Genomic DNA, 15,642 nt, shown 5'->3' with positions numbered 1-15,642 from the left:
TGAGGTATGCCTATCCAACTTTAGAGAACATTTGGCAGTGTTTTAAAATTAAACATTTACCTACCATACAACCTGGCCACCCAGGAGAAACAAAGCTTAAATTCACACAAAGACTTACAAATATTCACAGAAAGATTATTTGTGATAGCCAAAAACTAAAAATAACGCAAATGTCCATCAATAGGTAAATGGGTAAACAAATTGTGGAATACAATTTGGCTATTAAAAAAAAAAATGAATGACCTATTGTGACATTCAATAATCTACAATGACAGGAATCAGAACAGCAGTTGCCTGGGGTTGGGGTTGGATTATGGGTGGCATGAGGAAAGTGGAGGGGGTGATATAAATGTTATCTTGGCATACACACACATCAAAAATGATCAAATTGCACACTTGAAATATGTGCAGTTTATTGTTCTCTAATTATACCTTAATAAAATTATACAAAAAAATTAGCCCCATGTACACTTTAAGACTCCTTTCTTATCAAGCTTGTGTGTTTTCAGAAAGATTTAATGTATTTGTAGGTATTATGGGAACTTGTATTGCTGCTGAATAGCTCATTATTTTATTGTCGCTCAAGGACCTCAAAGATGTACATACAAACTAATTGCTACAAACGAAGGAAGTTAGATTAAAAGACACATCCTACTGAGAAACGTAAGAGAAGACCATAATAAATGGAAAGACACAGCCTGTTCTTGTAAAGGAAGAGTAGTAGTTTAAAGACCATTTCTCCCTAAATTCATCTATAAATTTTTAATGCAAGGGCCAATCTTGGAAAAAGTAGCCCATCAGAAATTTATAATATCCAATTCTGGTTTGGGCCTGCTCTGGTTAGCAGTATTAGAATTTATTTTTTCCCTCTTTTTCTACATTCAGTGCAGCCGTCATTATAAACGTTCTTATTCTCTTTTTTAATTTGTCATCTCTTCCTTGTCAACTTCGTTTACTACTAATGACCACAAGAACCAAAACTACCTTCCATGTTCCCCACGTACTGCATCATTTTACCATCATTCGCTGGCTCTTACTCTTCTACACAGCAGAATCTTTCCTTCACCTGCACTCTGTGCCCTAAGCGTGGCTATTTACTCAGAGCTGTTAGTCTCTTATTCTTGTCTTCTGTATCTTCTTTACTGGGTGTAGGGAAGTCGGCTTTTTTATGTTTCAGCTATCTGTAAGAAGCCCAATATTTTGAAAATGAAAACAAAAATCCTCTGTTGCTTCTTCTAACTTCTGCAGTGTTCCTCTTTTTCCTGTAAGAACCAAAACCCTGAACATGTAGTCACTTGCTTCATTTCTTAACTGGCCATACCTTCTTCAGTCCTTTCTAATATATTGCTTCTAACAAAATCTAGACTTATAGATTAACTAGGGTATTTCTTTTCTACCTACACCTATATTTGATACTTTTTGATCACATTCCTTACTGAATCTCTTCCCTTTGTTTTTACCACCTGTACTTCCAACATCTAATCATTTCTCCTTGTCTCCTTTAACTATAAAGCTTCTCTGAAACAAGACCCTTGACCCTCTACATGTAGTCTTGAAGAGCAACTTCTGTGTTCCTACCTTCAAGTCTCACCTCTAGGTCAGTTGTAAGTTTAGCTCACTCCTCTAAACTCTTGCCGTTTTTTTCTGTTCTCAGGATACTTTGAATGTCCCACCTTTACCTCATTCACAATATAATTAAAATTGAGCTCTTAGCCTTTTCACATCTTCAGTGGTGAAAGCACTTCTTCCCTGCTTGCTGATAAGTAGTATCTAAACCTGCTCCTACATTGTTTTATTCGTTTAATAACTTGATGAAGAGAATACAATGGCTAGTTCCTTATTGGGTTAGGCCCAAAATGTTTGCCATGACATTCAGGGCCTTCTTTTACCTCTCTGACCTTACTTCCCACAATGCCCCAGCATGGACTTTGACTTCCTCTGTGTCTTCTTTCTGTTCTTTAGTCCTCCCTTGCTTATTTCCACTTCCATGCCTTTCCTCCTTCTACTTCCCCTGCCTTTCCTCCTACTTCCCCTGCCTTCTCTCTGAATGTACATGTCTTTTCTTCTGCAGAGCTGCTCTCCTCCATGAAATATTTTACTTATTTTATTAAATTCAGATGGCAATAATCTTTCCATTAGAGCCCTTGGTTTCAAGTATGATTTTGCATTCTTTTTTCCCCAGAGTAAACAGTTAGCACCTTCAAAGCAAGTATCAGTTGCTGTGTTTTCTGGAGTGCCTCTACTTGTGATAGGCACAGAGTAGATCTCTAATGAATGTTTGTTTGTTCCCTGATTGATTTGTAGTAAGAAGAAAGACTGACATCAGGATCATGGCAAGTTTTGACCAAATATCCTTAATTGTATACTCAGAGTATTTTCTGTGGCATTTATAATTTGTCAGTTTACTGTGATACTGTATACCAGGGAGTTCTGGTTTTTCAATTACTTTGTTTCTTTGGGGATTTTAAGAAATTGGAGTTTTTCTAGTATGCTTTCTTTTTAATAAGTTACATTGTTACTTTTGAATCAACCACACATAAATATATATGTGTGTTTTTATACAAATAAGATTGCACATACTCCTCTGCAACTTGCTCTTTTCATTTAATGATACATCTAGATATCTTTCCGTATCGGCATGTAGAGGGCTTTTTCTAGCTTCTGTTGTCCTGAAAATGCTATCTTTTCAGAATGCACATCAGTTCTGTTTCATATTCTAATATAAGCTCTTGTGAGATATGCGTGCACCATCTAAACATTTAGATAAGTTCATAAAGGTCATTATTTTAATATTGCGTTCTGCTTGTTTCATGGGGATATCACTGTCTTAAGTTCAATTTGGTATTTTATGAAAGTTTTTCTAAATGAGGAGTTCCTAATACTTTACCCGTGAAGGATTGGCAGCAGGGAAGATTTAAAGAGGGGGAAAAAAAAAAAGCTTCCTCAATAGAAGTAAACATAGACGTTATAAGAAGGAAATTCCAACTCTAATTAGATGACACATATTCTGTTTCTTGATAGGAATCAACCCTCAAAAGCGTATTGAGTGCCTTATGGAATTTGTCAGCACACTGCACTGAGAATAAAGCTGATATATGTGCCGTAGATGGTGCGCTTGCATTTTTGGTTGGCACTCTCACTTACCGGAGCCAGACAAATACTTTAGCTATTATTGAAAGTGGAGGTGGGATATTACGGAATGTGTCCAGCTTGATAGCTACGAATGAGGACCACAGGTAAATACAGGGTTTTATATTACTTTTAAATGAAATTGTAAGATTCATACTCTCAGAAAGACTCAACTGTAAGCAGTGTTTTGTGTAATTATGCAAGTTCTAAGCCAAATTACATTTATGACAATGAAAATATAACTATTAATTCCTGATTTATTCATTAACATATTTATTCTAATACAAGTTCATAGTATCATAAAGATGTCTAGAAATAAATGATACTTGAGAGGTATAACCCATGTGTAGAAGAAAAAATGAAAGTCATAAATATTACAGAGAAGAAAATCCTTTCCTATATGTTAGCATGGCTTAAACGAATATGAGGTTTATAAGAAACAAAACCTTGTGGTTATGATCCAGAGAGTACAATGGTTCACATTTTTCTAGTGGTGCCATAACATCAATAATGATAATATTTTTCAGCCAACCACCATTCATCCAATCTGTTAGAGCTGTGAAACCTAAGAGGCACCTCAGGTACAAGGCACATATCTTCAGAACTTGAGCTCTGTATTATCTCAACAAAAATATGGGTATCTTTCACAGCATATTTATTTATTTTATCCTGTATTGTTCCTCTCTCATTTTCAAAAAGACTATGAGGTACCTTTAGTAAAAGGGCTTTAAAAGAATGTAAACATCTTTTCTTTAAGTTTTTCATGCACCAGCTACCAGCCTTATAGCCCTTTCTTCTGTTCATAGAAGACCTCTTAGACTCAGTAAGCACTCAGGTGTCTTCTGGACTGCTAGAGAGCCGCCATGGTAAAGCTTACTGCACCCTTGCCTATCAGTTTTAGAGCCCACCAGTGCCAACTGTGCTGTCATTAAACTTCATTTTACCATGCCTTAAACAAGCCATAGCTCTTTCAGATCCTAACATTCATTATGCTGACTCTTAACTCTTGTTTTTATAGTTAATGTTTTGAAAACTTTTCTTTCACTTTATTTTTAGAAATAACGACTACACACAATTTGCCCGAGAACACTTGTAAGGAGGAATGGCAGTATTACAAAATCAAACCAGAGGCAGAAATATTATCTAAAAGTCATTCTGCTGACCTAGGAGCTTACAGTGTGCTCCCTGACTTTGTTAAGATCTATTGTCAATCAGTTTCTTCTGTCTACCTCTTCTGAGATGTCTCAGTTTGTCGACATTGTGGTGCCCATCCAGAGATTAAATGACCACAGCCCTTGTTCAGCTTAAGATTTCATAATACATCTGTACTCCTCAAACTGAGAAACTCCGTCACTATGTAAATAAAGTAAATATATCTACTCAGGAAAAGTGTTTAAAGCTATTGGGTCAGAATAGGAAATGCAGAATTGATTAAACTTAACGCTTTTACTTCTTTTACTCTGACAGATGAGTACTTTAAAACAATAGACATTAAATGAACTAAGATAGAACAAAAGGAAATAGGCAATGCCTGAAATTTATAGTATAATTTGGTGTAATTTTATTATGCCTGTTGTTAATAAGCTTTAGTAGTTATCTTTAGATTTAAATTTGTTTTCTGTCCTTTTATTTGTTGTTACTACGAACAGATTTTTACCTTACTTTTGTGATATTTTTATTTCAGGCAAATCCTAAGAGAGAATAATTGCTTACAAACCTTATTACAACACTTGAAATCTCACAGTTTGACAATAGTCAGTAATGCATGCGGAACCTTGTGGAATCTCTCAGCAAGAAATCCTAAAGATCAGGAAGCATTATGGGACATGGGAGCAGTCAGCATGCTCAAGAACCTCATTCATTCAAAGCACAAGATGATTGCTATGGGAAGTGCTGCAGCTTTAAGGAATCTCATGGCAAATAGACCTGCAAAGTATAAGGATGCCAATATCATGTCTCCTGGTTCAAGCTTGCCTTCTCTTCATGTCAGGAAACAAAAAGCCCTAGAAGCAGAATTAGATGCTCAGCATTTATCAGAAACTTTTGACAATATTGACAATTTAAGTCCCAAGGCATCTCATCGTAGTAAGCAGAGACACAAGCAAAATCTCTATGGTGACTATGTTTTTGACACCAATCGACATGATGATAATAGGTCAGACAATTTTAATACTGGAAACATGACTGTCTTGTCACCATATTTAAATACTACAGTGTTGCCCAGCTCCTCTTCATCAAGGGGAAGTTTAGATAGTTCTCGTTCTGAGAAAGATAGAAGTTTGGAGAGAGAACGAGGTATTAGCCTAGTCAACTACCACCCAGCAACAGAAAATCCAGGAACCTCTTCGAAGCGAGGTTTGCAGATTTCTACCACTGCAGCCCAGATTGCCAAAGTCATGGAAGAAGTATCAGCCATTCATACCTCCCAGGAAGACAGAAGTTCTGGGTCTACCCCGGAACTACATTGTGGAACAGATGAGAGGAATGCACTAAGAAGAAGCTCTACCACCCACACACATGCAAACTCTTACAACTTCACCAAGTCAGAAAACTCAAACAGGACATGTCCAGTGCCATATGCCAAAGTAGAATACAAGAGATCTTCAAATGATAGTTTAAATAGTGTCAGCAGTAGTGATGGTTATGGTAAAAGAGGTCAAATGAAACCTTCAGTTGAATCCTATTCTGAAGATGAGGAAAGTAAATTTTGCAGCTATGGTCAGTATCCAGCTGACCTAGCCCATAAAATACATAGTGCAAATCATATGGATGATAATGATGGAGAACTAGATACACCAATAAATTATAGTCTTAAATATTCTGATGAACAGTTGAACTCCGGAAGGCAAAGTCCTTCACAGAATGAAAGGTGGGCAAGACCCAAACATATAATAGAAGATGAAATAAAACAAAATGAGGAAAGACAATCAAGGAGTCAAAGCACAACTTATCCTGTATATCCTGAGAGCACTGATGATAAACACCTCAAGTTCCAACCACATTTTGGACAGCAAGAATGTGTTTCCCCATATAGGTCAAGAGCAGCCAATGGTTCAGAAACAAATCGAGTAGGTTCTAATCATGGAATTAATCAAAATGTAAATCAGTCTTTGTGTCAGGAAGATGACTATGAAGATGATAAGCCAACCAACTATAGTGAACGTTACTCTGAGGAAGAGCAACATGAGGAAGAAGAGAGACCAACCAATTATAGCATAAAATATAATGAAGAAAAACATCATGTGGATCAGCCTATTGATTATAGTTTAAAATATACCACAGACATTCCTTCTTCACAGAAACCAGCATTTTCATTCTCAAAGAATTCATCTGGACAGAGCACTAAAACTGAACACATCTCTTCAAGCAGTGAGAATACAGCCACACCTTCATCTAATGCCAAGAGGCAGAATCAACTCCATCACAGTTCAGCACAGAGCAGGAGTGGTCAGACCCAAAAAGCCACCTCTTCCTCTTGCAAAGTTCCCTCTATCAACCAAGAAACAATACAGACTTACTGTGTAGAAGATACCCCAATATGTTTTTCAAGATGTAGTTCATTATCATCTTTGTCATCAGCTGAAGATGAAATAGGGTGTGATCAGACAACACAAGAAGCAGATTCTGCTAATACCCTACAAATAGCAGAAATAAAAGAAAGCAGTGGAACTAGATCAACTGAAGATTCTGTGAGTGAAGTTCCAACAGTGTCACAGCACATTAGAACCAAATCCAGCAGACTCCAGGCTTCTGGTTTATCTTCAGAATCAACCAGGCACAAAGCTGTTGAATTTTCTTCAGGGGCCAAATCTCCATCAAAGAGTGGTGCTCAGACACCTAAAAGTCCACCAGAGCACTACGTTCAGGAGACTCCACTCATGTTTAGCAGGTGTACTTCTGTCAGTTCACTTGATAGTTTTGAGAGTCGTTCAATTGCCAGCTCCGTTCAGAGTGAACCCTGCAGTGGAATGGTGAGTGGCATTATAAGCCCCAGTGACCTTCCAGATAGCCCTGGACAAACCATGCCGCCAAGCAGAAGTAAAACCCCTCCTCCCCCTCCTCCTCAGTCAGCTCAGACTAAGCAAGAAGTACCTAAAAATAAAGCACCTAGTGCTGAGAAGAGAGAAAGTGGCCCTAAGCAAGCTGCTGTAAATGCTGCAGTACAGAGGGTCCAGGTTCTTCCAGATGCTGATGCTTTGTTACATTTTGCCACAGAAAGTACTCCTGATGGATTTTCTTGTTCATCTAGCCTGAGTGCTCTGAGCCTCGATGAGCCATTTATTCAGAAAGATGTGGAATTAAGAATAATGCCTCCGGTTCAGGAAAATGACAATGGGAATGAAACAGAAAATGAGCAGCCTGAAGAATCAAATGAAAGCCAGGGAAAAGAGGCGGAAAAACCCACCGATTCTGAAAAAGATCTGTTAGATGATTCAGATGATGATGATATTGAAATACTAGAAGAGTGTATTATTTCTGCCATGCCAACAAGATCTTCACGCAAAGCCAAAAAGCCAGCCCAGACGTCTTCCAAATTACCTCCACCTGTGGCAAGGAAACCAAGTCAGCTGCCTGTGTACAAACTTCTGCCATCACAAAACAGATTACAAGCACAAAAGCATGTTAGTTTTACACCAGGAGATGATATGCCTCGGGTGTATTGTGTAGAAGGGACACCTATAAACTTTTCCACAGCTACATCTCTAAGTGATCTAACGATAGAATCCCCTCCAAATGAGTTAGCTGCTGGAGAAGGTGTTAGAGCAGGAACACAGTCAGGTGAATTTGAAAAACGAGACACCATTCCTACAGAAGGCAGAAGTACAGATGAGGCTCAAACAGGGAAAGCCTCATCTGTAACTGTACCTGAACTGGATGACAATAAAACAGAAGAAGGCGATATTCTTGCAGAATGCATTAATTCTGCTATGCCCAAAGGAAAAAGTCACAAGCCTTTCCGTGTGAAAAAGATAATGGACCAGGTCCAACAAGCATCTATGTCTTCATCTGGAACTAACAAAAATCAATTAGATGGTAAGAAGAAGAAACCTACTTCACCAGTAAAACCTATACCACAAAATACTGAATACAGGACATGTGTAAGGAAAAATACAGACTCAAAAAATAATTTAAATGCTGAAAGAAATTTCTCAGACAACAAAGATTCAAAGAAACAGAACTTGAAAAATAATTCCAAGGACTTCAATGATAAGGTCCCAAATAATGAAGATCGAGTCAGAGGAAGTTTTACTTTTGATTCACCTCATCATTACACACCTATTGAAGGCACTCCATACTGTTTTTCACGAAATGATTCTTTGAGTTCTCTAGATTTTGATGATGATGATGTGGACCTTTCCAGGGAAAAGGCTGAATTAAGAAAGGGGAAGGAAAGTAAGGAATCAGAAGCTAAAGTTACCAGCCACACAGAACTAACCTCAAACCAACAATCAGCTAATAAGACACAAGCTGTTCCAAAACATCCAATAAATCGAGGTCAGCCTAAACCCGTGCTGCAGAAGCAATCCACTTTTCCCCAGCCCTCCAAAGATATACCAGACAGAGGGGCAGCAACAGACGAGAAATTACAGAATTTTGCTATTGAAAACACTCCGGTTTGCTTTTCCCGAAATTCCTCTCTAAGTTCTCTTAGTGACATTGATCAAGAAAACAACAACAACAAGGAAAATGAACCTATCAAAGAGACAGAGCCCCCTGACTCACAGGGAGAACCAAGTAAACCTCAGGCGTCAGGTTATGCTCCTAAATCATTTCACGTTGAAGATACCCCTGTTTGTTTCTCAAGAAACAGTTCTCTCAGTTCTCTCAGTATTGATTCTGAAGATGACCTGTTGCAGGAATGTATAAGTTCTGCAATGCCAAAAAAGAAAAAGCCTTCAAGACTCAAGGCTGATAATGAAAAGCATAGTCCCAGAAATATGGGTGGCACATTAGCAGAAGATTTGACACTCAATTTGAAAGATATACAGAGACCAGATTCAGAACATGGTTTATCCCCTGATTCAGAAAATTTCGATTGGAAAGCTATTCAGGAAGGTGCAAATTCCATAGTAAGTAGTTTACATCAAGCTGCTGCTGCCGCATGTTTATCTAGACAAGCTTCGTCTGATTCAGATTCCATCCTTTCCCTGAAATCAGGAATCTCTCTGGGATCACCATTTCATCTTACACCTGATCAAGAGGAAAAACCCTTTGCAAGTAATAAAGGCCCACGAATTCTAAAACCTGGGGAGAAAAGTACATTGGAAGCTAAGAAGTTAGAATCTGAAAATAAAGGAATAAAAGGAGGGAAAAAAGTTTATAAAAGTTTGATTACTGGAAAAATTCGATCTAATTCGGAAGTTTCAAGCCAAATGAAACAACCCCTTCAAACAAACATGCCTTCAATCTCTCGAGGTAGGACAATGATTCATATTCCAGGAGTTCGGAATAGCTCTTCAAGTACAAGTCCGGTTTCTAAAAAAGGCCCACCCCTTAAGACTCCAGCCTCCAAAAGCCCTAGTGAAGGTCAGGCAGCTACCACTTCCCCCAGAGGAGCCAAGCCATCAGTGAAGTCAGAATTAAGCCCTGTTACGAGGCAGGCGTCCCAGACACCTGGGTCAAATAAAGGGCCTTCTAGATCAGGATCTAGAGATTCCACTCCTTCAAGACCTGCCCAGCAGCCATTAAGTAGACCTATGCAGTCTCCAGGGCGAAACTCAATTTCTCCTGGTAGAAATGGAATAAGTCCTCCCAACAAATTATCTCAACTGCCAAGGACGTCATCCCCTAGTACTGCTTCAACTAAGTCCTCGGGTTCTGGGAAAATGTCTTACACATCTCCTGGCAGACAGATGAGCCAACAGAACCTCACCAAACAAACGGGTTTATCCAAGAATGTCAGTAGTATCCCAAGAAGTGAATCTGCCTCCAAAGGACTAAGTCAAATGAGTACTAGCAATGGATCCAATAAAAAGGTAGAACTTTCTAGAATGTCTTCAACTAAATCAAGTGGAAGTGAATCTGATAGGTCAGAGAGACCTGTATTAGTACGCCAGTCAACTTTCATCAAAGAAGCTCCAAGCCCAACCCTAAGGAGAAAATTGGAGGAATCCGCTTCATTTGAATCTCTTTCTCCATCTTCTAGACCAGATTCTCCCAGTAGGTCCCAGGCACAGACTCCAATTTTAAGTCCTTCCCTTCCTGATATGTCGCTGTCTACACATTCATCTGTTCAGGCTGGTGGATGGCGAAAACTCCCACCTAATCTCAGTCCCACCATAGAGTATAATGATGGAAGACCAGTAAAGCGCCATGATATAGCACGCTCTCATTCTGAAAGTCCTTCCAGACTTCCCATCAATAGGTCAGGAACCTGGAAACGTGAGCACAGCAAACACTCATCATCCCTTCCTCGAGTAAGCACTTGGAGGAGAACTGGAAGTTCATCCTCAATTCTTTCTGCTTCATCAGAATCTAGTGAAAAAGCAAAAAGTGAGGATGAAAAACATGTGAACTCTACTTCAGGAACCAAACAAACTAAAGAAAACCAAGTATCCACAAAAGGAACATGGAGAAAAATGAAAGAAAGTGAAATTTCTCCCACCAATAGTACTTCTCAGACCACTTCCTCAGGTGCTGCAAATGGTGCTGAATCAAAGACTCTGATTTATCAAATGGCACCTGCTGTTTCTAAAACAGAGGATGTTTGGGTGAGAATTGAGGACTGCCCCATTAACAACCCTAGATCTGGAAGATCTCCAACAGGAAATACTCCCCCAGTGATTGACACTGTTTCAGAAAAGGGAAACCCAAACACTAAAGATTCAAAAGATAATCAGGGGAAACAAAATGTGAGCAATGGTAGTGCTCCTGTACGCACCATGGGTTTGGAAAACCGCCTGAACTCCTTTATTCAGGTAGACGCCCCAGACCAAAAAGGAACTGAGGGAAAACCGGGACAAAGTCATCCTGTCGCTGCATCAGAGACTAATGAAAGTTCTATAGCTGAACGTACCCCATTTAGTTCTAGCAGCTCAAGCAAGCACAGTTCACCGAGTGGGACTGTTGCTGCCAGAGTGAGTCCTTTTAATTACAACCCAAGCCCAAGGAAAAGCAGCGCAGATAGCACTTCAGCCCGACCATCTCAGATCCCAACGCCAGTGAATAACAACACAAAGAAACGAGATTCAAAAAGTGACAATACAGAATCCAGTGGAACTCAAAGTCCTAAACGCCATTCTGGGTCTTACCTTGTGACATCTGTTTAAAAAGAGCTGGAATGATGAAACTAAGAATGTGTTAGTGTTAATTACAACTGCTATGTAGAAATTTTGTTTCAACCAATATGTATAAAATAGATAACTAATAAGAACCTGCTGTATAAAAAATAAAATTCAAAAAAAATTTTTGTTTCAAATGAAACTAAAAGACTGAAAAATTTTGTAAATAGGTTTGATTCTTGTTAGAGGGTTTTTGTTCTGGAAGCCATATTCGATAGTATACTTCATCTTCACTGGTCATATTTTGGGAGGCACTCTTGATAGTTAGGAAGAAAATGGTAAAGCCAAGTATGTTTGTACAGTATGTTTTTCATGTATTTAAGGAGCATCCCATGCCATCATCCTTTAATTATTGCTTGTCTTAAAATAACACTACAGATAGAAGATATGATATATTGCTGTTATCAATCATTTCTAGATTATAAACTGACTAAACTTACATCAGGGAGAAATTGGTATTTATGCAAAAACCATTCTGTTTTAGTCCTTGTGAGCCCATCTGACATCATAATCATGTGGCTGTGAAATTCACAGTAATATGGTTCCCGATGAACAAGTTTACCCAGCCTGCTTTGCTTTACTGCATGAATGAAACTGATGGTTCAATTTCAGAAGTAATGATTAACAATTCTGTGGTCACATGATGTTCATATAGATAGCTATAGTGTAACAACTTACACTCTTTTGTGCTCAAAACAAACAAACAAAAAATCTGTGTAACTGTAAAACATTGAATGAAACTATTTTACCTGAACTAGATTTTATCTGAAAGTAGGTAGAATTTTTGCTATGCTGTAACTTGTTGTATATTCTGGTATTTGAGGTGAGATGGCTGCTCTTTTATTAATGAGACATGAGTCGTGTCTCAACAGAAACTAAATGAACATTTAAGAATAAATTATTGCTGTATGTATAAACTGTTACTGAAATCGGTATTTGTTTGAAGGGTCTTATTTCACATTTGTATTAATAATTGTCAAAAGGGCCTCTTTTAAAAGCTTATATAATTTTTTTCTTCAAATTCTATGCATTAAGAGTAAAATTCCTCTTACTGTAATAAAAACAATTGAAGCTGACTGTTGGCATTTAACCATTCCATGCATTGGCACTTAACCTTTCCTGAAAAAAAAAAACTGTGTGATTAGCACCAAGTATAATCAGCACTTTGCCATGCTCAGAAAATGCAAATCATGTTGAACTTCAAAGGTAGATTTGACACTGTTAAGATATTCAAAAGGCTATTTAGAAAGCCCTGTCTGTTAAGGGAGACTTTGTTTTTGATAGGTAGGTTTGTGGAGTATGCGTTCCAGCTCCCGCTTCCTCACACAGCAGGGAGAGAATCCTTCAGGAAGGAAGATAAACTGATAGAAGTATTTAAAAAGCTAACAGTATATCTTCCCAGAATTTGTTCTAAATGATCAGAGGGTAAGGATGATGATAAATGCTCACGTATTTGTTGAATAAATGAAAATTTATTTTTAATAATAAAATACATGCACTCTGTGTTGGGGGGAAGGGAAAAGGTATTTGGATATAGCAGGATGCTGGGAAAGGGGGTGAGGAGTAAGCACATCTTCCTGGTGTCTTTGAAATCACATCATGTAGTTAATTATCTACCCTCACCTGTGTTTATCATTTACAGGTCATGACTTTTTTGAAGTCATTTACTAACATGCCAGTAAATAAGTGCTGTGATTTGAAATAAGGCATTTGACTCCAAAGCCCATACTCTTTCTATTGCACCACTTTGCAAACACCTCAATTTACTGACCTTTGGAGTATATCTACATTTAAATTTTTGTCAGATTTTATCTGAATGAAATGGTTTGTAAGTAGTAATACTAAATTATTCTGTTTTTCTCAAAGGCTGCCTTATCCAACAGGGACACATGGATATAAGTCATATTTCTTTCCTTTTCCTTTAGTCCTGATTTTCTATTTTTTTGAGTTACTCGTGCCAATTTTTATAAACCACTTCAAATACTTTTATGGAAAGAGATGGGATATAAGTCAATTAGAATAAAATCGCCTTTCTCAAGGAAGGAGAAAAACAATGCTCAAAATGAAAAAAGGGTGCCTTCCATATGCCAGAAAATTCAGGAATTCCGGTAGACAGCCTGCTGGGAGAAGGTGCAATCAGTCTGCATTGCCCATTGAGGGAAAAGTTGCTGTATGAGACCCTCTAGTTAGAGATGATGGCTCTGAATTAGTAAAGGAGCAAATCTCAATTCTACTTTTAGAACTTCACAGAGTGCTGCCATAAGTGACAGCAGGCCAGATATTCTCAGTGTGTGCTTGTTACAAACGGCATACTAAGCATACTGAGCCCAGAGTGGAGTTGCAACACCTGTTAAGTAGGGCAGTGCCCTGTTATCTTTGGACTGCAGCAAACAGCACTCTTAAGGCACTGAGTGGTTTTCAAACTAGAGTGCATTTGATCTTAGTGCAAATCCAAGCCTCATTTGTTTATTGTTTGTGTGTATTTTTTAAATTTATCCATACATTCATTCTGTAATGTTGTAATATGAAAACATGCTCAATATATGTCCTTTGTGGTTAAACAAAAAAACAACTAGAGTGCATTTGAATCACCAAAAATGTTGCTAAGACACACGCCCACACTTTGTGATTCTGAGTGAGGCCCAAGAATGTGCAGTTCTGACAAGTTCTCAGGTGATGCTGATGCTGTTGGTCTGGGAACCACACTCTGAGAACCACTGCCCTGTGTCACCACAGCGAAGCTCCTTGAGTGATTGCCTTCAGTTCCAGCTGCTCTTCTCAACAACTGGACTCGACATATGAGAAAGTATACCAAAACTTCCCTCTCCTTTAGGCAGGAAAGATTTGAATATTGAGCTATACAATCTGATGTAGCCCATCGCAACTCCCAATAGTAGAGAAATTTGCCGGACATGAATGAACGGGTAATTCTAAAGACAATGACTGTGTCTGAGGGATTGACTAATGTTCCCTTTGGAATGGTTATCAAAAAGGCAAAAATTTCAGCAAATACCTAATTTGGATTTGCAATAAGATCAAAAGAGACACACACCAAGAAAAGGGGAAAGAAAAGAGAACTTTGAAGTGAAGGCAGATTGACTTCAGATGAAAGAAAAATGCACCCGTGTTGTTAGTATACAACCAACCAATTAACTATGGCAAATTGGTATTTGAGAATAAGCTTTACAAGTTAACCTTGCACTAGCAGGAAAGTTAATGAGAGGGAAATAATGAAATAAAAGATAAGCCCAAAAGAGTCAAATTGCACTCTAAGTACAGTCAAAATTTTTTTCCATAAACTAGTTACCACAAGGTTAATTAACTGAAGGGATGAGTCTTGCTGCCGAAGGGAGCCAGTTGCACTGTATCTGAATTAATGTTATCACGGGGTTCCTTGTATCTAAGATAGCAAAAGAACAGAGTCCCACAAATGCAAAAAGAAAATTGCCAAGAGCTGAAGAGTATTTCAGTAATCAGATCGTTCACACTTACCAAACAAAAATAATTTTTCAAAAGTCTTGATTGTTGAAATAGAGTGTATAAATTATTTTTTTTAATTTCTAATTCCTTCATATTATGCCGACTTTTAAATATTACTTTTGTAATGTTGAAACCTATTGACTGACTCCTATAAACACCAGGTCATTTTCCTGCCATTCTCCTCTGTTCTTTGGTCTATAAAACTATATTCTGGTTTTTGTTAGACCATTGATGCTTCTTTCAACCTGTATGTTTTTTTGTGTGTATAATGTTGTTCTTGGTGCTAAATACACTTCTGATATTCAGGATAACTCTACATCTGTGACTATTTGCTTATTTTCTTGAAGTTATGAGACTGTTCCTTTTTTTAATTAAAAATACTCAACTTTACGCTAGTGGTGGTGACCACTGAATATAAAGCAACAGTAGTGAAAAATGAACTATTGAGAATGTTGCACACATTACCTGCCCCACTTACACCACCTTTTGGAATCCAGACACTTAGTCTCACTGTTGGTCACTGAACCCTGTACCCAGTCTTTCCCCCCAACCATGGCTGTTTGCACCAGAGGCAGATGCCTGACGCAGGGGAGACTCATCATTAACTGACCAGTGACCAAAGACTTGTGAGGCTTGTCAAAAAAAAAGACTGGGCCAATTTTAAATAAGAGTCAAAGGAAATTTCTGGTTGGTGATTGAGTGCTGGAACTGAAAGATCATATAGAGTTCAGGCTGAGGTCACTATGATTGG

At 38.2% G+C, this 15,642-nt stretch overlaps 1 protein-coding gene across 14 annotated transcripts in view; it reads left to right on the top strand.

Annotated features, from left to right (window-relative positions):
* The window catches only part of APC (APC regulator of Wnt signaling pathway), a 145,782-nt gene extending 130,575 nt beyond the window's left edge, over positions 1-15,207 (top strand). For all 14 annotated transcript variants that reach the window (XM_089908419.1, XM_089908413.1, XM_089908421.1 and 11 more), the window contains 2 exons: positions 3,022-3,236; positions 4,814-15,207. In XM_089908419.1, the coding sequence (XP_089764545.1) occupies positions 3,022-3,236; positions 4,814-11,399 (6,801 nt within the window). In that variant the 3' untranslated portion in view covers positions 11,400-15,207. The remainder of the gene's footprint in view (positions 1-3,021; positions 3,237-4,813) is intronic.
* The last annotated feature ends 435 nt before the right edge of the window (positions 15,208-15,642 follow it).

Source organism: Delphinapterus leucas, chromosome 3, assembly GCF_059928025.1.
Source record: "Delphinapterus leucas isolate spDelLeu-1000000601 "Yukka" chromosome 3, BTC_Dleu_Yukka2, whole genome shotgun sequence".
Taxonomy (NCBI): Eukaryota; Metazoa; Chordata; class Mammalia; order Artiodactyla; family Monodontidae; genus Delphinapterus; species Delphinapterus leucas.
The sequence above is the reverse complement of the archived record's forward strand: the minus strand, read 5'-3'. Positions and strand labels throughout refer to the sequence as shown.